The 21,309-nt window shown below is 31.8% G+C and overlaps 2 protein-coding genes across 2 annotated transcripts; one reads left to right on the top strand and one right to left on the bottom strand.

Annotated features, from left to right (window-relative positions):
- Positions 1 to 2,618: 2,618 nt before the first annotated feature.
- LOC133176817 (uncharacterized) lies at positions 2,619 to 9,678 on the bottom strand. The gene is made up of 4 exons (XM_061311886.1): positions 9,570 to 9,678; positions 6,852 to 6,941; positions 5,038 to 5,106; positions 2,619 to 4,194 (listed from the first exon to the last, which is right to left on the bottom strand). The coding sequence occupies exons 2-4, from the start codon at positions 6,938 to 6,940 to the stop codon at positions 3,423 to 3,425; spliced, it is 930 nt and encodes a 309-aa protein (XP_061167870.1). The 5' UTR covers position 6,941; positions 9,570 to 9,678; the 3' UTR covers positions 2,619 to 3,422.
- A 191-nt stretch (positions 9,679 to 9,869) lies between these two features.
- On the top strand, positions 9,870 to 21,056 carry LOC133176752 (neurofilament heavy polypeptide-like). The gene is made up of 9 exons (XM_061311824.1): positions 9,870 to 10,149; positions 10,733 to 10,879; positions 11,207 to 11,279; positions 13,772 to 13,941; positions 14,334 to 14,387; positions 14,681 to 14,884; positions 15,120 to 15,324; positions 16,998 to 17,063; positions 17,359 to 21,056. The coding sequence occupies exons 1-9, from the start codon at positions 9,988 to 9,990 to the stop codon at positions 17,415 to 17,417; spliced, it is 1,140 nt and encodes a 379-aa protein (XP_061167808.1). The 5' UTR covers positions 9,870 to 9,987; the 3' UTR covers positions 17,418 to 21,056.
- Positions 21,057 to 21,309: the final 253 nt, after the last annotated feature.

Below are 21,309 nucleotides of genomic sequence, written 5' to 3'. Positions count from 1 at the left end.
TTAATGATAGATTGTATTTACTGACAAGGTCATTTTATCGACTGTAGAACTTGCGAAATATTGACTTCAAATGAGAATGTGGATATCCTTGTTTCATTAACTTGTTTGTCAATAGCATGCCTCATTTAGAAATTGTTTGTATCTAGAGCATGCTCTTGCATATCGAATCAACTGGGAGGCATAAACTCCTTATGCAGGTGATAAGGGTATATTGCTACGTAAATAAGGGAAGTGTTACAGACATGCAATTTTCTGAATTTTATAATGAAAAAAAATATTTGAGTCAGTGCATAAAATTAGGGTCAGTCAAGTAACTGTAAACAAACATATTTTTTTGTTAGGCCTAAGCAGCATTTATTTCTTCTTTCAAATGATATTGCTCACACAATGAATTGTTATGGTGTTCACAACATTATTAATACCAATCACTATTGATCTTTAATGGACTTCTCCTTAGCATCATGCATCCCTTTATCAGATTAGACTGAAAAGTATAATTAAATTGTATTCACAACTTGGTTTGCACCTGTCACTGACTAAAATGTTAAGTTATCCTCTTTTAAATTGTAGCAAAAAGTTAGCATAGTCATTTCGCGATCTTTGGACTTGTCTTTGATATGTTTGATAAATCATGACTGTAACCATGTTAAAAACTTGAGTAGCTTTGACTTGTGACCCTAAAGTGAGTCTTTGCATTTCTCCGGATACATACCACTTCTTCAGAAAGTTAAACACTGAAGGTCAAATGATTCTCTAAATGTGTCCAATAGCTCTCTAAATATTGTGTCCACAACACTATTAATGATGCATTTAACTTTGACCTTGACCTTTTGACTACTGAATAACTTTCTTTGGCCAACTTCAACCACTTAAACAAGGATGAAACAGAAAGGTTAAGTGGTACTTGACAAAAGTCCTTTTCTCCATGAGGAGAATCAGGCCATGGATAAGTTCTTTTCCATTTTGGTCTCTTTTTAGATTTCACAGGGGGCTTCAGTCAACAGTCTAAATCCTTTTGTTTCCTTTCCCTTTCTACAGTTACTGTAAACCACCACACTCTTAAAGTCTTGATCATTATACCTGGTAAGGTATAGATCGTCTACAACTACTGAAGCAAGCTTGAGACTTGGTCAAATGATACTCTACATTACATCAACAACACTGATTAAAAGATATCCTAACATTGACCTCAACCATTTGACCTTCATACGAATACAAGTAAGACCAGAAGTCTCTGATGAGTCAGTAGCTCTACTGGTTTGGTCTAATACTAAAAAGAGAAAAGCAGCATGTGGACTTGAAACTTAGTAGCAATGGCAAGTCATCAATAAATAAGAATTATGATTCTTGGTTAAGTTAACTTGTGTACAAATTTTGTTTTATTCATACCAAAAATACAAGAGGGGTAATGTTGTAAACGAATTCCAGTATTATCCAATTTATAGTAAACATTTGCAACAGTGTTAATCTAAATCAAACTCGATAAGCAGAACTATGTATCTTAAGAGTGCATCTTCACTAGCCATGCTACTCTCCTCACAAACCCTTGGCCTATTGTGGTATTGAGTCTGATTTTTTTTCTCAAGTTGTGATTGAGTTTATTGATATTGACCAATCAGCAAGTGCTTTTGAAAATGATGATATCTCCGTTTGTGATATACATGTATGTGGACTGTATAATTTCGGGAATGAAAAACACAGATGAAGTATGATCCATAAAAGAACCTGCCATTCTATTAATAGCTATAGTGTCATTCAATTTTGAGCTGATGTGCACATAATGTGATCAGGAATCTATATTGCAGATATACATTTGCACCCTTAATAACAAATAAACATCCCTAGATACCTACTTGTTAATCATTCTTTAAATACTTTTATTTTTAAAAATGCTCTTTATTTCTGTCCATGATGCAAGCTGTGCATATGTGGTAAGATTTAAGATCATGTGACAAACAATCCCAACATGATAGCACTATGGGCCATGGGATTGCGAGGAGAGTCCTTGGCTAGCAAAGACGGTTAGAGTGGTCTTCAAAAACATAGTCATAATTATGTATCTTTGTATAGTTTAATTTTGTACCATGTCTTATTGAAATTGGACCAAAACTGTAGGGAGAGTAGCATTTTGAATATATTTCACAGATATTTCTGTTATTACTAACCATGGGAAAAGAATTCTTCGAAATCTAAAACGATTAAATAGAATTATGTATCTTTGTATAGTTTACTTGTGTACCAAGTCTTATCAAATTATACCAAAACTGTGGGAGGAGTAGTGTTTTGAAAAATTGTTTACAGACAGACGAGGGACACCTTATTAATGCATAAGCTCCTCTGGTCTCTGACCAGTAGAGCTATAACATTATTCGCCTTGTGCTTATCACCTCCTTAGTATATTAGCTTTAGACAAACGTAAAATAGTGTCAAGTGTGAACTTCCAGTGTTCCTCCCTTCTGAAGTTTGGGTCCAGACATGATTGCAAGAAACAAACAGCTTTTCTGATGGACAGATGGACAAAGTGATTCCTGTATACCCTCTCCCCAAACTTTTTTTGCAGGGTATAATAAATATACATCTCAAATTAAATCATAACTCAATAGAAAAAAAACAAACTATTTTCAAAATGTAAGATGCAGTTTATTTACTTTACACAGTTTAAATCCTTCAAATCAAGCTTGCAAAAATTCTTCTGTGGATAGATTCAAAATTCAAAGCAAAACAGATTTTAAAACAATCTGAAAAAGCCAAACATAAGTCCAAGAAAGGCAAATTTGGCAATGTTTTTTCTTTCCCACCTTAAATTGAAAACAATAATTTTAAGCTAAAAGAAAGACTGTTAAGAACGCACAGACAATCCAAAACAGTACTTTTTATGTTGATAAACATGCTTTGTTTACGGTACCAAGTAATTAAACATTGCATAAACATGTTACAGTGTAATCTTCACACTTCTTCAAACAAATTTGTGAAAGAGAATTTTTTTTTTTACATGTTTTACCATTTAACCCTATTACATCTTTTCAATAATATATTACTTGAAGCCACTTCAAATGACTAGATTCCTGCACTGACTGGACAATATGACTACCATGACAAAATAACCTTTGAATGAATAATATCCATTTGGGAAAAAAAACAATAACACACTCATGACCATTTAATCTGACCACAAACAATTGCAATGCTTCCTGCATTTTTCTAATGAAGCATGAAACTTCTTCACAAAAACTAAATACAATTTAATCACATTAACCAAAGGATTATGCAAGGTGTGTAACCTAATCACCATTTAAACTGCAATAAAAGTGAATTTCAGTTGTTGAACAAGAGGAAGTACTCTCACTATCCTGACCACATCATAAACAAAAAGCAAAAACTGCACTATTATGAGAAGAATTTTCTCTTGCAAACTTGGCACCCTATATATACATCATTTCTGCCATACTTGACATTTTCTTTGGAATATACACAAAATCATCAAAATAGCAGGCTAATTCATCCACAGTCATGTCATCTAACCTAGCCTCCTGTGAACAACTCCTCTCTAAATACTGGTCAGAACTTCTGCTTTTTACACTTTCAGAACCCACAGCTTTGGAAAAATACATAGGGTCAGTTTTAGACCTAAAGTGGTGTTTATGGTTGGAAGATTTCAATCTCTTATGAAGACTGGCATTTTCTAAATCTTTTCCTTTTTCGCTAAAGCCCTGATTTAAGGAAGAAAAATTTTCAAGATTGGTTTTACACCCTGCCCCAAAAAGAAAGGTACTGTTTGTAGGACTGTCCAAAGCACCTGTCACTGGCAACTTAGTTCTCTCCACATGTAAAGGAATTTTCTCACTATGCCTTCCTTTTTTCACTAACTTTAATCGTGCTGATCTTATAATTTGCTTTCTATCCTTCTCTGAGTGATGGAGTTTTAGTCTAGCTTCCCTTATGTATTTACGTGGGGGCGGTGTCAAACTGGTAACTTGGGCATAATTGTATTTCTTCTCTGTCTCTGCTTGAGATCTTTGCTTTGAACACATGCACTGCTCATTTTCACACTTTTCATGATTTAAAGATATTTTCTGCATAGAAAATATGACCTCTTGAGGATAAGGTTCCATTCTCTTGGGAATTTTCTTTTTGTGTTTAATACTATTTTGAACTTTAGCACCTTCTTTTTCCTCTTCAGAAGTGGAACCAATCCTGAAACATTAAGAATTTGTAAAAGGAATGCTGATTGTTCACTTTTATTTGAGAATTGGCAAGATATATCTTCTTAAACAATATTTTTCTTGTTGCACCCCCCCCCAAAAGGAATGCTACATACATGTAATGTCTAAACAAATTAAAATCAGGTGTCTCTATGCTTTAGAACAATTCCTTTAAGTTTTTATTGGTTCATTAGTTTCATATGTTTTCATGATATTTAAAAATTCTTTTTTAATTCATCTCCCTTTTCCTTATTTGGTAAGTAATATTCTCCTTCTAATTAAAAACATGAAATTTCAACTTTATCCAAGAAAAAAGTTGAGGTGCTCAGGCTTGGGTGAAATAAGTGTGGCTGGGTTACATAACATTACTTTTTTTCATTTTTGATTTTTAATCTACCAGGTAAAAAATATGAAAAAAAAAAGGACAGATGGCTGGGTTTCATTTTGTAGCCTTTCCATGCAATATCTTTATCAGATACTCAGTTTTATACAATTTGCTAAAAATTATCATTTTGTTATAGTAAGTATTACACAAATCAGTTATTAACCCTTTTAAAAATTTATTTTCTATGATACTAATGCATACATATTTGCCCTGAGATTTTGTTTACTGAGACCAATTTTCCTTCTTTTTTTTCCTTCAACCAAAACAGCAAAAATAAAGGATTGGAACAATTTTAATAGGGTAGGCAGGCATGAGAATCTAAAATTAATCTTAATATGTTGACTTAAAATGTGAAAAATGTCAGCAAGTTATTGCAGTGACAGATTTCTCTCCAAGATTTTTATGAATCTTCAAGTATATTATTACAATTATCTAACAAAAACTACATACACAGTTGTCCAAAAGGCATCTAATTTATTCCTGTCACTTCCCCCTGTAAGTGTCAGATCCTGCTCATACCTATAAAAGAATAAAGAATACTGCTTGTCAATTTTCTCAATATGGTTTTTGAAAAAGGTGATCCCTGATAAAAATTACAAAATACAAAAATTATCTGTCTTTATTTTAAAATCAAACTAAATAAATGATATATTCTAACAGTAAGCTGTTTACTAAAAACTATGACTATCTATTGAAAATAATGAAAATATAGTGCAAGAGTTTGAAATACTAGCATGGCACTTTTTTCTTGTTTCTCTCACAACTGTACAGATTGATGTGAAAGTCTCTAGAAAGTTATCTCAATATAAACTTTAATTATGTTGGGAAAAAAACTTATAAGATGAAAAAAAAAAGCAAGATACTTGTGTGTTGTCCTTTGATTTGATAGAAATTATTAAACATACAGCCACCCCCCTTCAAATGCGATAAAAAATAATGCCCAATACATCTTTAATAGTTTATAGTTAAGTATCATGATTAAAACAAAAAACATATATACTGAAAGGAAAAAAAATGCAGGGTAAACTTTTGAAGTGAATTAAAGCTATTTTTTCGAAGGTATTTTCCAGTATATTGTTATCTATCATCTTAAATCTCAATATGTTACAAAAATCTCAAGTTACAAAAATCTCATTTGATTTTGACTGATAATTCATAAGTTATTGAAAATCATATGATGGCATTCTCCCCCCCCCCCCCCCCCCCCAAAAAAAAGGAAAACAAAAATTCTCAGTATCTCCCTTGCGCGTCTATCACAACCTTGATTCTCCTGTGCAAGAAGTTCATCAGAGCTTTTTTCTTTCTCATACGGACATTAATTCTACCCTTCTGACAAGGCATCCCCTTGTTGGATGAGATTAGCTGAGCCTACTGACGCCTTTAAACCCTAGCATCCAGTTAGTCCCACAGATTTTCAATTGGAAAAAAGATAGAATTTACATATGCCAGTTGATTTGGTAAATGTGAATATTTATGAGAAAGTCTTGACAAACTGATAACATTTTCCTGAGGGTGAACATGCTAAATAAATAGGCTTACAATGCACATGTGCGTGTGAGAGTATCACCGAAGTAAAGTTGTCAAGCTCACAGATTAAAAAAAAGAGTAATCGATTTCTTTCAGTTTTAGAGTGAATGTAATGCTTATGATTGCTTACTGTATTAGAATCGGTTTCAGTGGTAATACAGTGGTGATTACACAGGTGGCAGGATGAAAAACCTTAATTTTAAATGACGTTGTTATGCGCCAACGTCAGTGTCACGGTCGGTTGAAAACCATTCCTGTTCCTCTTTGACAAGGGAGAAAATGTTTCATGGTGGAAAATGAATAAATAAACTGCATAGCAACATGTCGCCTTTTCCTTCACATATGCAATTCAATTACTAGACCCCATGGGACTTCCTTCAACGATACCATGATTACAAGAAATTCATATTGACTGTATTTAAAATACACTGTAGTGAAAAACAATTTGTATGCCCAAGTGCATCAAGTAGTACTACAAAATCTGTTAACAAACCTGATATCATTAACATTTGGATGTTTTTCACCACTTTTCCTATGTGACATCATACATTTCACGGTTGAGTAATTTTGAACACTAATTTTAGTGCACAGTAACCAAGATACACTTCTGACCAATTTTCAGCCACTAAGTCAAAAATATTTCGCATATTAAGTTACCCAGTGTTTCTTTTTCCTTTCAGTATATAAATAAACTGTGATGAAGTGATTGATGCACTGAAAATGTCAATCTAACTTACCTTTCTAGAAAATCGGTCTGCTCTTGTCTCACTTGTAAATTGCCAAATGCTGATGTTAACTGTATTTTTGTGTCTTCATTATCACCCATTCTGTTTTAAGTCATTTGAGAGAAAGAATATAAAAACATATAACAGGCATTTTGATATAAATTTATATATAAAAATCATGTTATGATACAACTATATGCACGAACCAATTTTTTTCACTTATGTTTTAAATTATGTGTGCTTTCCTTATCAGTAAAATTAAGCCCCCTTCCTAAAATTTCAAGAATATTAAAAAAATTGTAACTAAAAATTATCCCTTCAGAAAAGGTTTGAAATTTGTATAGGAATTTGTATGAATATCAATACCCTAAATCCTAAAACACTGATCATTAAAAATGAATTAGATTATCAATACTTTCACTTGTTGGATTGTTCATAATCATTAAATGGGAATATCAAAGATCATCATTTCCACTTGCTAACTTTCTAGATTAAAGAAATTCTCAAACTATTAGAACATCAATTTAAAATGTAAACCAATTTTGTAAAATACATGCACTATAAAAGAATATTTTGAAATTAGCCATCATTTTACTTATTAAATAATAAATATTGAAACTTTCAATTAACTTAACTTCAATGAAAATATCAATTAATGAGTATAATGTTATTGTTCAAATATGTGAGGTAATAGTGGTGCACACACCTCCATTCTACAAATTCAGAAGTTTCAAAAGCCATTAATTTCAAAAGTTTAGAGAATTATGCTTCAAGATATAAATTTGGAATATTTACTAAAAGTACTACGTATTAGGAATATATATAAGGCTTGAAATGCAAATTTCTACATCAACATTTTAGGGATGCAACTTTATACCAATATATCATTACTACTAGAATACACAAAAAAATTTGTACAGTATACACAGTCTGTGTATCATGATATGAAACATTTAAAGCAATTTGTTTTTAAGCCATTCCAAGTTTTTCTTCTTTTTTTTTCTCTGTTCAGCGTCCACCTATCTTTCATAAACCTACTTACCTATTTGCAAAAAAACACACAAACCAAAAAATAAAACACAGACTTTATAGTCATAAAAATGATGTCATTCAAATGATTTCATTATTTTATTTATTTCATAGGAAGATCTATTTTTTAGCAAAATCAAGGTATTAATTTTTTCTTAAAATAACCTAATATAGCATATTGTAGACAGATATTCAGAGAAATTTACACAATTCAAAGATTTCGATCGCAATAATCAATTTCAGGACTCCTGATTTTGTTTGTTAAATTTTTCTAATATTTGAATTGGATGGCAAAAACCAAGGCACATGTGGACACTAAACATAGAAAAAAAAAAACTTGGATTGGCCTTAATTTAATTTTTTTTTTAAATATTAATTTAACCTGTTTTTGTTGTTTTTTGGAGCGAAATCAAATGTTACATAATGTTTTGTGAACTTGATGAAATAGTCTACAACTTTTATCCTTTCACACAGATATTTTTTAAAATATCTATATATCTATTTCAGATTCTTAATTTGTGTTAATTATTGTATATTTTTATATTTATGTTCAAGCGCTTAAGAGTAATTTTAATTATATTTAGCGCTATACAAATTTTATAATAATAATAATAATAATAATAATAGAGAATTTCTCTGAGAAACAAATTATAATAAAAATATGAAAGATGAAATACCCAGTTTATCATATCATGATATATGCTATATAGTTGTACTGATACATCCCTACAACATATATAAGGTGTGAAACACAAATGTTAATTACGTTTACACTGAACCAAAAAAAGAAGGATAAAAAAAATGGGGTGACATATATCTTACTTCTGCTTCAACAGTAACTGCAGGATGTTTAAGACAGTTATAAGCTTTCCAGGGTTCGAAATTCACTATATACAACTCGCAAAACGCGAGTTAGAATTCCCAAATTGCAAGTTAAAAATTAGGTAACTCGCAAAAACTTGCGAGTAGATTTTTTTGCATTGAAACTGTAGCAAAATTATATAATATGACAGAACACAACGCTTTTGATTTAAATCAGTAATTTAAATAAAAGTCACACTGTAGTTGTATTTTGTGTATTGTACAGTAGTTACTTTTTCCTTAAGTTACATGTATTTAATTTATATAAATTTAACTTTATACGAAAATTGCGAGTAGTCTTATAAAATTGCGAGTTCACTTTCTTGGTACTCGCAATTATTTGCGAGTTGTAATTTTAGGGAGTTTCTAACCCTGACTTTCAGTGGAACCTACGGTGTTGGAATTGTTGCATCACAAGTGATAAAAATTTTATTTCCCACATTTGTGTAGGATTTTATCTAGTTATATATATAACGACTGAAAGTTGTTTTGCAGTTATATTCCTTAACATCGTCCAAACTGAAAGTGAAACAAGGTATTATCACACCTGAGACTTCTTGGATATAGAATTAATGACCCCCCCCCCCCACCCCCTTTACAACTATTCTTTGTATCAGTCAATGGTAAAGTAATCTCGCCCCATTTGAGGCAATGTTACCCTTCACTTTCAGTTGTCGTTAAAATGCTGTTGTAAGTGGGTCTACGTAAGAGTTTGAGTGATATTATGGAGAAACAGGAAGTTCAGAAAGTTATGTTTCCGACAGTGACATAACTCGAAACAATTTCATAAAATCGGGACGTTATTTCGCGCTTATTTACTTTCCATCTATAGTATCTCACCTAACGAATCCCAATATATCTCCAATGAGATAACCCACACTTTTCTGAACTGTTCAAAAAATGGTTTTCACATTGCGTACTTTCTAACAACAACAAACCGACGCCATATTGTACATTTTTCCAGTGTAATAGTCACGTGACAAGAAATATTCAAACATAAAGAGAATGATTTTTAAAAAACTGAAAATTTTAATATCTATTAGAGGTTGCAATTTGCACATTAATCTTTTTTTAATTGAAATAAAAACCATATTTTTGTTAATTTTACAAGCTACACACATTTTGTGACGTAGTACTCATTAGACGTCAGCATGAGCCCGTGATACGTGTATGGAAAGGTGGCTAAAGCTGTTGTAAAATTGTTGACCATATTTTCTACAATTTTATGTCATTTATAGAATAACACGTGGTCAACATTATGGAACTGACAGAGGTGGTTTCTCCGCATGTTGCTGTGCCAGTAGTTGGAGTTTTACTTTGTGCATTTCTTGTTTTTGCGTTTGGGTTTAAAACACCTGGTCAACCACCAAGCTTCAATTTTGAAGAAGATAACAAACGAAAAAGATCAAAGAAATCAAAGGTTAAATTTCTTAAGTTTTAAATGCATAATAACTTTATCATCAGGTGTTATTTCATGAATCACATAAACATAAGTGCAGAACATTTTTTAAGTGCACACTCAGATTGAATGATAACTTCTATCAGCTGATTAAGTGCATTTCAAATTGCCATTGAAAGTCATTAGGATTTGATTCATAATTACTTGAAAAATTCCAATTGTTATTTTTAGGCCAAAGATGTGCAACAGTACACTGCTTTTGTGTTAATTGTGCTTTATGCCAATGCCTGTTAAGAAAATAATTTTAGTGACTTATTTAAAAAAAATGAAATAAAGAGAATAGTTTCTGTCATTGAATTATTATTATCAATTTAATTTTTGTGTATGCTACTTGATCTTTGTAATAGACTTCTGTCATGATGGAGAGGAAATGTGACTGACTGAGTCATACATGTAAAATGGTTGAACACACTTTTGAAATATATATAATATTATGTTTAATCTCCTTAACTTATATCACTGACATGTAAAATGTCTGCTTAGCCATTCATATTAAATATGTATTATCATATACCTGATTGCAACTTTTAATTTTACTTTTTAGTCTCCTAAAAGTCAAAGTAATGGACATGTTGTAGCAGTAAATGAGGAAACTGAAAGCAAAGCAAATGCCAAACAACCACCACAGTCAAAAAATGTTGCAAAATCTCCTAAATCAGCTGCCAAAAAATCCACTGAGCAGAATAAGAAGGTAATTAATTTCACCTTTTTTTTATTATTATTATTATTATATCAAGTGAAATTGTCCATAATTTTGCCTTTTTCTGACTTAATAAGGTAATGTTAAAATTAGTAAGTTAAAATTAATAAAGTTAATAATGTTAAAATCTATGCTTTAATTAAAAGGTTGGAAAATACTTTCAAGGAAATTTTTGTTAATTTTAAGGTACACTATAATATTTAAAGGATATTTACTTGCATGTTACTATAAGTATTATGGTAAACTATAAAAAGTCTTTGGTAACAGGTGTAAGTGATTCATGTCAAAAGAATGAAATGTTTTTCGCTATTGTTTTAGGTCAAGAAAGCTGTGAAAGAAGTTGAAGAGTCTAAGCCTATACCCTCTGCACCTGTCTCTGAAGATGATGGAGGTAGCTGGTTTTCAATGTGATGAATGCTTATTAGATGAAATGTCTTCACACTGTCCTATACCATCATAAATCACATATAACCTTGATCTATGCCCTTGAATCAGATTAACAAATTTTAGCTCACCTGAGCCAAAGGCTCAAGTGAGCTTTTCTGATTGAAATTTGTCTGTTGTCTGTCATTGTCGTAAACTTTTCACATTTTCGTCTTCTTCTGAAGAACCACAGGGCCAGTTTCAACCAAACTTGTCATAAAGTATTCTTGGGTAAATGGGATTCATGAAGGGCCTTGCCTGCTTCCAAGGGGAGATAATTACCAATTTGGGAAAAATTTATGGCATCATTTAAAAATCTTCTCAGGAACCACCGTGCTAGAAAATCTGAAACTCATGTGGAATCATCCTTAGATAGTATAGATTTAAACTCTTCAGATCATGAACCCCAGGGGTAGGGTGGGACCACAATGGGCAATCAAAGTTTTACATAGGAATATGTAGTGAAAATCTTTGAAAATCTTCTCAAGAACAGCAAAGCCATGAATAGTCATATTTATATGGAAGCCTCATCAGGTAGTGTAGATTCAATTTTGTTCAAATCATGATCCCAGGGGTAGGGTGGGATCACAATGGGTGATCAAAGTTTTACATAGGAATAGATAGGGAAAATCTTAAAAAATCTTCTTCTCAAGAACAGCAAAGCCCTGAATAGTCATATTTATATGGAAGCATCCTTAGGTAGTGTAGAATCAAGTTTGTTCAAATCATGACCCCCGGGGATAGGTTGGGGCCACACTTTTAAACTTTTCAAGACTGAATTTTTTCCAAGCCAAGGTGCTTAGGTGAGTGTTGTGGCCCATGGGCCTCTTGTTTAGCTCTACTGATCAGAGACAAAATGAGCTTATGCCATAGTAAGGTGTCTGTTGTCTGTCCTATCTGTCTTTAAACAATTTTTCAAACTCTACTCCTCCAACAGTTTTGGTCTGATTTCACTAAGACTTGGTACAAAAGTACTATACTAAGGTACATTGTTTCGTTTATCAATTTTTTTTTATTTTGACATCATTGTTACACTATGGTTTTTAGTAACCATGGTGTAGCCATGGTTACTTAAAATAGAAATTTATTTGAAATTCTATTAAAAGGACATTTTAACTCATACAGCTTTGGTCTAATTTTAATAAGACTTGGTATACAAGTAGACTATACAACCATACATAATTCTGTGTATCAGTATTTGATTTCGAAAAAATGTTGTTGCCATGGTTACTAAAAGTAGAAATGTCTGAAATTCTTAAAAAATGGTAGGCTTCCTACAGTTTTGGTCCGATTTCAATAATACTTGGTACACAAGTAGAGTATACAAAGATACACAATTCTTTTTATCTGTATTTGATTTCAATTGTGTTGCCATGGTTAAAAAATATAAAGTATTGAAATTCTTTCAAAATGCTATTCTTTTTACAGTTTTTGTGAGATTTCAATGAGACTTGATACACAATTAGACTATACCAAGTTCAGTATATTGGTATCAGTTTTGAATTATGACAAAAGGTGTTGCCATGGTTACTAAAGCTAGAAATATCTGTAAATCCTCACCCTACAGTTTAAATCCAAAACTTGGCATGCAAGTAGCCTATACTTTCAGAAATAATTCTATTTATCTGTTTTTGATTGCAATAATTGATGTTACCAAGTGTTACTATAAATGGAAATTTTTGTAAATTCTTTTAAAACATTACTCCTCCTACAATTTTGATCGGCTTTCAATTAGACTTGGTACACAAGTATACTACGCTAATGTAACAGGACGACACTCAGTGACTATTACTGGAATATATATGTGGTATTTTTGAACCCCCAAAAAGTTTACTTTTGTAAACCAAAAAATTTAAATATTGCACAGTTGGACTCCAGTTAATAAGTAAAATAAGATTCAAATAACTTGGTGGTGATTATGGTTTATTCTGGCTTAACCTCTAATTAGCAAGCTAAATTAAATCTAACCAATGATAAAATTAATATAAAGAAAATTAAAAAAAAATTAATGGCTGCAGTCGTCTTAACCCTAAATTCCAAAAAATATAAAAACACTCTAATACATGTACATAGATGTACATAGATTGACCTGCATATGAACCTTATTTTAGATGTAAAATTAAATCATTTGCTTTTTTGCTAATTTTGTAACAGGAAAGCTTATCCAGAGAAGAACTTTTTCATCTTGAAATGTTTAGCATTTGGGTGACAAACAGATGTGTTATATCAATTTTGACCTATGTATGACTGTTACCTTTCAATTAATTTAAAAGAGAGATGCAAAATATTGTCTGATTACCGGTATTCTTCCCTGGACTGTTTAAGAAAACTTCAAATATCTTAACAATATTGTGATTTATTTGAGGGAAATTATAAAGGGGAGTTATAAAAATTTTACCTAGGAGGTAACCTTTCACAGTGGGGTTATAGAAGGTATTTTATTGATGCCTGTGTTTATAGGAGGATGGACAACTCAGGTGTCTAAGAAAGACAAAAAACAAAAGAAAACAATCATCGAGTCTGATGTGGAGGACAGAAATGTGGAGGAGAAGCCAGTGGAGGAAGCCATTGTGGAAGAGAAGAGTAAACCTGTGGAACAGAAGAAGAAAAACAAGAAGAAGAATCAGCAGGTCAGATATTTATAGGTGTATTTTAGTTTGATCTGTTTTTCTTCCTACAAAAATTGAAATCTGAAGTACTGCATTTTGATGGTACACTTTTTCATAATGAAGATGTTGGTAAGAAATAATGTAATACATATTTTATGCTTTTTTCACTTCACCTGAGTTTCTAAGGTTTTCCTTCATATGTTTCCATACATCACTTTATGTCATTTGTAAACTTTTGAACATTTTATATTGTAAACTGATGGCCCCAGGGTTCAGGCTCCAGGATGGGCCTAAAAAATCTTTGAAATGTCTTGCAGTCAAACTATGTGCTGTTTGTTGTGCAAAACAGTCAACAACAGTAGGAACTTTTATTATAAAAATTCTTTGTAATATTTTTTTTTTTTTTTTGATAGGAAAATGTGCCTGTTCAAGAAGAAACAGTCCCAGAAACTAAAGTTGAACCCAAGGTATACCAATTTTGAAGTTAAAAAAAGTTGTTTTTTTACATGTTTATTAGAATTTGGTAAAAAAAATCAGACAATGAAATTACTGTATGTATTTTTCCTTCTTAACAAGTCAGTATAAATTTTGAAGAAAAAAGTAATTTTTGACATGTATAATAGAAGTTGACAAAAAATCAGACAGTGAAATTACTGTATGTAGTTTTCCTTCTGAGCAAGTCAGTATAAATTATAAGATTAATATTTTTAAAAAACAATTTTTTGTCAATATGAATACTAAAAGATTTAAAATTTTGTAGGAGACAGTGATGGAAAGTAAAAAGGCCAAGAGTAAAAAGAAAGCTGAACCCAACAAAGATGTGGTGAAGAAAAATGAACCGGCCAAACCAAAACCTGAACCGGAGAAAAAAAGTGAAGAAAAAGTCAAACAAATTCAGGAGAGTGCACCAGAAGAAAAAAGCAAAACATCACCCAAAAAGAAGAAGGGAGCTTCTCCTACAGAGGTAAAATACTACACATATATACATGTATACATAAAAGACAATTTCTTAATACCAGATCTTGCACTGAACATGGTTTCAATTATTGACATGTGTTTCTATTTGGAATAATTCACACAAGATTTGCTCTTCTGTAGAATACATGTTCATTTCATAGTTTTATGTTTATTAAATTCAAGCAAATAATTGTTTTGAATTTGATAAATTTTATATATTTTTATTCCTAAAATGTTAACAGAAAAAAGTGGAAGTAAGCAAGCCAGAGCCAGTCAAAGAGGCAAAGAAATCAACTACAGCAACCCCTGGAAAGTCAGCTGGGGAACAGGAAAAATCAAATGCCAAGTCGGAAGCTTCTTCAGGCCCCAAAACTGCCGAAGCAGCCCCAGAGGTGAAGACTGAGGCAGTGACTGAATCAAAAAAAAGCAAAGCAGAGCCACAGCAGGGTATGTTGTCTGACAGGGTATAGTAGGTTCTTTTGTACGCAGTATGTAAGAATGTAAGAATGTAATTTGTTTGGACAGTCTAGAGTGGTTATACAATGGAGACAGTATGTTTTTACATTACAATCCATTGACGTAGATACTTGTATTATAATTGTTTATTATTCTTTAAGTTTTAACTTATTTTATTAAATAAATTTGATAAGGATTCAGAAACAAGCAGAGCCTACATATACCCTCTCCTTGTCAGGACAAAAAGAGTCAGCCCAGGGAGGGATCAACATTAACTATAAAACGGAAGTGCCTTAATGTTGAGCCCTGCTAAGAGTGATACTTGTACATGAAATAAAGTATACTGAGATTCACAATCAAGCACAACTCATGAGTATATAAGAGAGAAAAATATAGCTATGATGACCACAAAATTATTAGGGCCCCGCAAGGATTTGCGGGTGCCCTATAGTAATCACTCTGTCTGTCTGTCTGTCCGTCCGTCCGTCCGTCCGTCCGTCTGTCTGTCTGTCCGTCTGTCATTCTTCCGTCCACAAATTTTCTGTTTTTTTCTAATAACTTTTTTTGTAGTTGACCAATTAAGTTCAAATTTGGTATGTTGGTTGAAGAGGCAGTAAGACATATTTTGATGCTAAGTTTGGTTCTCTATGTCATCTAGTTTGGAGCTGGGGTGGTGGGGTAGATTCCTTAACTTTACATTAGAATGAATGCCAGGGCAAAGAGAGATAACTGCTGAGAATGTTCCTATTGTAAAGTATGAAAGCTGCAACTAGTCCCATGGGATTAATTAGCTTTCCTCTAGAAGAAAATCCAAAGCATTATCTGTTTCTGTCAAATTGAGATTAATTAACACCTCTGTCTGCAAATGAAGTTTTTTTTTGAAGTTAAGGTCAATTCTGAATGATGTTTACATTCTCTGAAATGTGGATTTAAATAATGTTCATACTTTGGTAAAATACACAATGAGTTATGATTTTATTGAATTCTAAAGACAAGATATACATCAAGATATTTTTTTTTTATTATTTATTTATTCTTTTTTTTTTTTTTTTTTTTTTTTTGCTGCCTTATGTAAATTCTACATGTACTATTAATTTTAACAGGTAGTCCGATAATGAACTCATTCTATCATTACTATCATTACTGAAAAAGTTCTTATTGTGAACTTGGAAGAAAAGGATGAGAGAGCAGTACAATTAATCCCCTGGGATTACTTATCTTGTCTGGGGCAGAAAATTTTCCAAGCTTATCTTTATTTGTCACTTTAAGATAAATTAACCTTTGTCTGCAACTGATGTTTGTTTTGAAGTTAAGGTCAAGCCTGGGTGATATTTGCTTTCACTGAAGGCTGGCATTTTATAAAACACATGCTTTATTCTTGTTTAAATATACATTTAACTGAGTTATTATAGATATGTTTTTTACTGCCTTATGTAAATACAGGGATACTCTTTACAGGTTGTTGGATATTTAGGAATTATCTTGAAATTTTATAAAAACAGTTGTTATTGCATATTCTTCTTCATATATTTTTTAATTTTTGTAATCAATTAAAATTCTCATTCTGTAAGCTGCACCCTTATATTTCTACCCCTCGGCGGGGCCCTTACTGACTGGTCAGTTTTCTAGTTTATTTTATACCTGTTCTTTTAATTTGGTTGTAGCTGTGAAAACTGAGGCCAGTGGTGCTGAAAATGGAGAATCCGCTGTCTCATTTGATGAAGTGGGAGGTAAGTGTGTGCTAAAGGACATCAAATGAGCACAGATAGAAAAAGTATCACTTGAAGTCCCTTATTTTATTATAGTCAGTCTATCATTACCTTGACCTTCCTAATGACCTATGACTTTACTATTTATTGTGTATAAAACTCACTTTAAAAGAAACAATATAAGATATTTTCATAACAATTTTTACCTTAATAAAATATTTCTTTTGCATTACTAAAAAACGCTCCGCAGGGCATTCATGTCATATGGATATATTTCTAGTTAGGATTTGTGTTTATTTTTATCTGATTTTTTTAGATTCCTGGGTTGAAGCAAAGCCAAAGAGCAAGAAGAAAAAAGCCAGGCGGGATAACTAGCCAATGCTATTTTGTTTTGTTGTTGTTGCTATATACTGCAATAAAAGGTGCTGGATCCTTGTTAACAAGGCATTGTGACCTTTGTGACCTTTACACACATTGACGAAGGCCTGGTTGTGGTGGTAGATTAGAAGCAAGTCTGAGGCATGCACACACATCATGATCATCAAAGGCAAAGGCACAGCATACACTTCCATGAAAGAAATTGCCAATGGGGTTTTAAACAGATTGTAAATGAACTTACAAGGGCAAGATGTTTGGGATGTTTCTTTTCGTTACCTCTGTTTTTTTTTTCAAACACATTTGTACTAGTCGAAGAAATAAGTGCTTATTTATGAAAAAAAAAAAAAAGAAAATGAATTTGAAGAGAATATTTTTTTTCATTTCTTGGATTTTATTTCCAAACACACACAAAAAACAGTGGCATATTGAATCTTGATACATGACCTGGTATAGTTTTGCTCAATGTAACTGATTTTTTTTTTCAAATGAAATGTATTATTTGTTAATAATAATTTTCTTTCTCATTATGTAGATTTTAAAACTGTGTGTAGGCATTGGGGTCTTATTGTTATGTTTTGTTTTTCTCTTTCTGTACAAATTAATTCAATTCTAGTCACCATTTAGAAAAAAAATCTCAGATGGTGGAGCTATGGATAAATGTTGAATGTATTACCTCACCATTGCTCTGATTATTGTTGATAGAATAAGCTGAAGATTGGAGGGGGGTGGGGAATTAGCTAAAGGAATAATTTGATCTTTAGTGGACCAAGAATAACATTTGTATGACATGTGGATTTGCTTATTGTTGATGTTAAATTTAGTTTTTCACTCAAAATATACATGTAGATCATATAAATAAGAAAAATATATTTTTTTATGATTAGATGCAGTGCTAAAATTTTGATGGACAGATGACATATAGAGTATGTGTACATAAATAGAACTTTGAACATACACAAAAACCACTTGATCCCAAGTTATAACTTTTTATAGGCTTGTATTATTGTTCTAAGGTTGTCTCATAGGGTCTATTAAATGAAATTATGATAAATTGTCATTTGTATGAGTGTTTGCTATGTTATTGTTTTGGATAAATATTGTATAGGTGATGTACAGTATCAGGAACAGTTTGGTATCTGGTACTCTACATAAATTTCCTGTGATATATAATGTGTAATACTATGAGAAGTGGGAGACAGGATTTATAAATATAGTCAATTTAGGATAAATTCATCAAAGTTATGTTTTAATTGATGCAGTTACTATCTGCTCTATCCGAATATTGAGGAGGCAGTAAAGTGTTGATGTAGGAGATCTCCACTATGTCTCCAGAATGTAATTATATCAAAAAGACATACTAAATTTATTGAGTACATTCCAGATTTTTCTTTGGCAGCTTTACTTTAATAGTGCATTAAGAAATATTGAAAGTTTATTTTTATCTCCTTGGATGCGTTTCTTTTTACATAGATAAATTTACTGTACAATTCTTTTTAAAGGAAAAACAAAGACGGTATGATAATGATTAGGTTTGTCTTCCAGAGTCTGAATTTAAAAGACGATTCTGTCACTATGTAGACATCTTGCCACTTATGAAATTGTGCAGAAAGCCAAATTTAGATTTTTTTTACATCCTCATTGCAGAACCAAGTCGCAGTTTGTGTAATTAAGTTTTTTGATTCCTGATAATATTCAAGATTTTCATATATTTAAGTGCCAAAACATTGGAGGACGCCATTAATGAATTCTCGTGAGAAATTTTGCTTGTTGAAAGTTTGATGTATTAAAACTATTTAGTTGATATAAAAAAAAATATGTTGAATATGATATGTATTTTTGGTATTAAAAATATTATTTATTGATTATGTGTAAATTAATATATGTGTGCAAATTGCATGAGTAAAACTACAGCAGTGTTATCAGTGGCATGAAAGTGCTGTTCATTAGTATATATATATATATATATTGAAATGTATTTATGCTTGATCATTTTCTTTCTGTAGTAGTACATGTATCTATAGTTGTTTCTTATGTGAGGTATTTATCAGCGCATCAGTTGTGTCTCTTTAAACAAATTCAAGGGTGCGTTCAAGAGCATAGCTGCTACATAGCCTCTATGTAAAGCTACAATCTTAAATGTTAAGCTAGCCTAACTGCCACATAAGGAGAGCTAGCATAAATATTTGATGCTAAGTACCAAATCCAAGATGATCTCCATAGTTACCACTTGCACAACACAAAATTTTAACAAAAAGGGGGGTTATTTTCTACATCTTAGCAAATTTAATGTAAATTTACATGTGTACATATTTTTGCTTTAAATAAACTTTTTGTTCCAAAAATAAGTTTTTACTGATATATTTTTATCCAAAATGTAACATTTCACAGCTAGGCTAGCTGTGCGTTCAATAGATATCTACCACCTAGCTGCTAGGTTAGCTGCTACAATCTTGAACGCAGTCCAGGTACATTTCTGTGTTATATTTTATTGAACTGAAATGAACCTAAATTGAGATATGCCAGTATCTAGATGTTGACAGTTGAAGAAATCAATGAAGAAAAAGGTCTAAGTTGGATGTATATGTTTATATGAAAGGGAACACATACATGATGAGTTGTGTATGTTCTGGTTATGGGATTTTATGTAATATTAGGTATTGTGAATAATAATTGCCATTTTCATGCATATTAATGCACTGTATTTTCATAGAAATGATATAAGAGAGAGCATGAATCATTTAATGGTAGGATGAGTAGTGAAAAACAGATTTTGTGATTGAAAGGAAATGGGTAGGAATTTGGTCAGCAAAGTCAGAGAATTGTTCAGTCAAGTAAAACATGTATATTAACTTTTTTCTTAAATCATACATACTTTGTAGGTTTGTTGAAATGGTGGATGTGCTGGCAAAGAAATAGGGGGGTAGTAGTTAATTTTAACTTTGTTAAGTAAAGGAATTCCTTTACCTTTGTCAGTAGTTCCTTTTTGTGTCTACATTTTTAATTGTCATTTGAGTGTGAATTGTTATAAACATTTTAATGAAAAAGGGAAAATTACCAGAATTTTTTTTTCACCCTTATTTGCCCATAAGTTGTGCAATGTTTTATTGATATGACATCCACAAGTAGCTAAGGATTGTTATACACAGATTAGTCCTGATTTGCTGTGTAAAAGAGATTTGATGAGTGTATGTTAACAGGAATGATTTGTGACAAATGTACATTTTAATGATATGGTGCATATGATTACACAAATGACCAATCAGAAATCAGTATACAGGGTATGTTACATCTTATCTCCTCTCAGATCTGTCTGAAAGATTTATTTTATGTGGCATTAGTGAACCATTCCAAGATGTAGTGCATATACTTGTATACATATATATTTTTGACATTATAGTCTTGTTTTTGAAGTAATGTGAGCTAAACAATAGTATTTTGTGATGCCATGCTTTCAGTTAGTGTGAAGGATTTGCTGATTAGTTTTGAAAAAAGGAATATGTTTTATAATCATTTAGATGTTAATCTGTTTGAGAGGGAGAGAATGTAATTTGACCCGTATCAGGTTCACTTAGGTTGTGTTCATTATAGAAAAAGAAAATTACAAGAATAAATTAAAATTGATCATATATACTCCTACTGTGTGTTTTTATGATTTTAGAAATGTGATTTGTGTACTTATGCAACAGGAGAGGAAAAAATGCAATGGACCAGACCGGGATTCAAAACCCGTGCCCCCTGAATCTCCAGTTAGGTGCTCTACCAACCGAGCTATCTGGCCACTGGCCATCAAACCTGTCTGACCAAAACATTCCTCCCTCCTTAAAAGTCTTTGGTCCCCAAAGACACCAACCCAGGCTCTTTCCTGGCAGGTCTTTCACCTGTCACTTCC

The sequence above is a fragment of the Saccostrea echinata genome, unplaced genomic scaffold, assembly GCF_033153115.1.
Source record: "Saccostrea echinata isolate AGI-Se365-2 ecotype Australia unplaced genomic scaffold, CSIRO_AGI_Sech_v1 ptg000081l, whole genome shotgun sequence".
Lineage (NCBI taxonomy): Eukaryota > Metazoa > Mollusca > Bivalvia > Ostreida > Ostreidae > Saccostrea > Saccostrea echinata.
This window is presented reverse-complemented; position numbering and strand designations above follow the sequence as displayed.

Excerpts from the sequence above, each read along its gene's own strand:
- LOC133176817 (XM_061311886.1), bottom strand. The coding sequence starts at position 6,940 with ATGGGTGATAATGAAGACACAAAAATACAGTTAACATCAGCATTTGGC. Across the intron at positions 5,107-6,851 it reads CAGACCGATTTTCTAGAAAG|GTATGAGCAGGATCTGACAC; the intron begins GTAAGTTAGATT and ends ATTCTTTTATAG. Across the intron at positions 4,195-5,037 it reads GATGCCTTTTGGACAACTGT|GATTGGTTCCACTTCTGAAG; the intron begins GTATGTAGTTTT and ends TTAATGTTTCAG.
- LOC133176752 (XM_061311824.1), top strand. The coding sequence starts at position 9,988 with ATGGAACTGACAGAGGTGGTTTCTCCGCATGTTGCTGTGCCAGTAGTT. Across the intron at positions 14,388-14,680 it reads AAACTAAAGTTGAACCCAAG|GAGACAGTGATGGAAAGTAA; the intron begins GTATACCAATTT and ends AAAATTTTGTAG. Across the intron at positions 14,885-15,119 it reads AGGGAGCTTCTCCTACAGAG|AAAAAAGTGGAAGTAAGCAA; the intron begins GTAAAATACTAC and ends AAATGTTAACAG.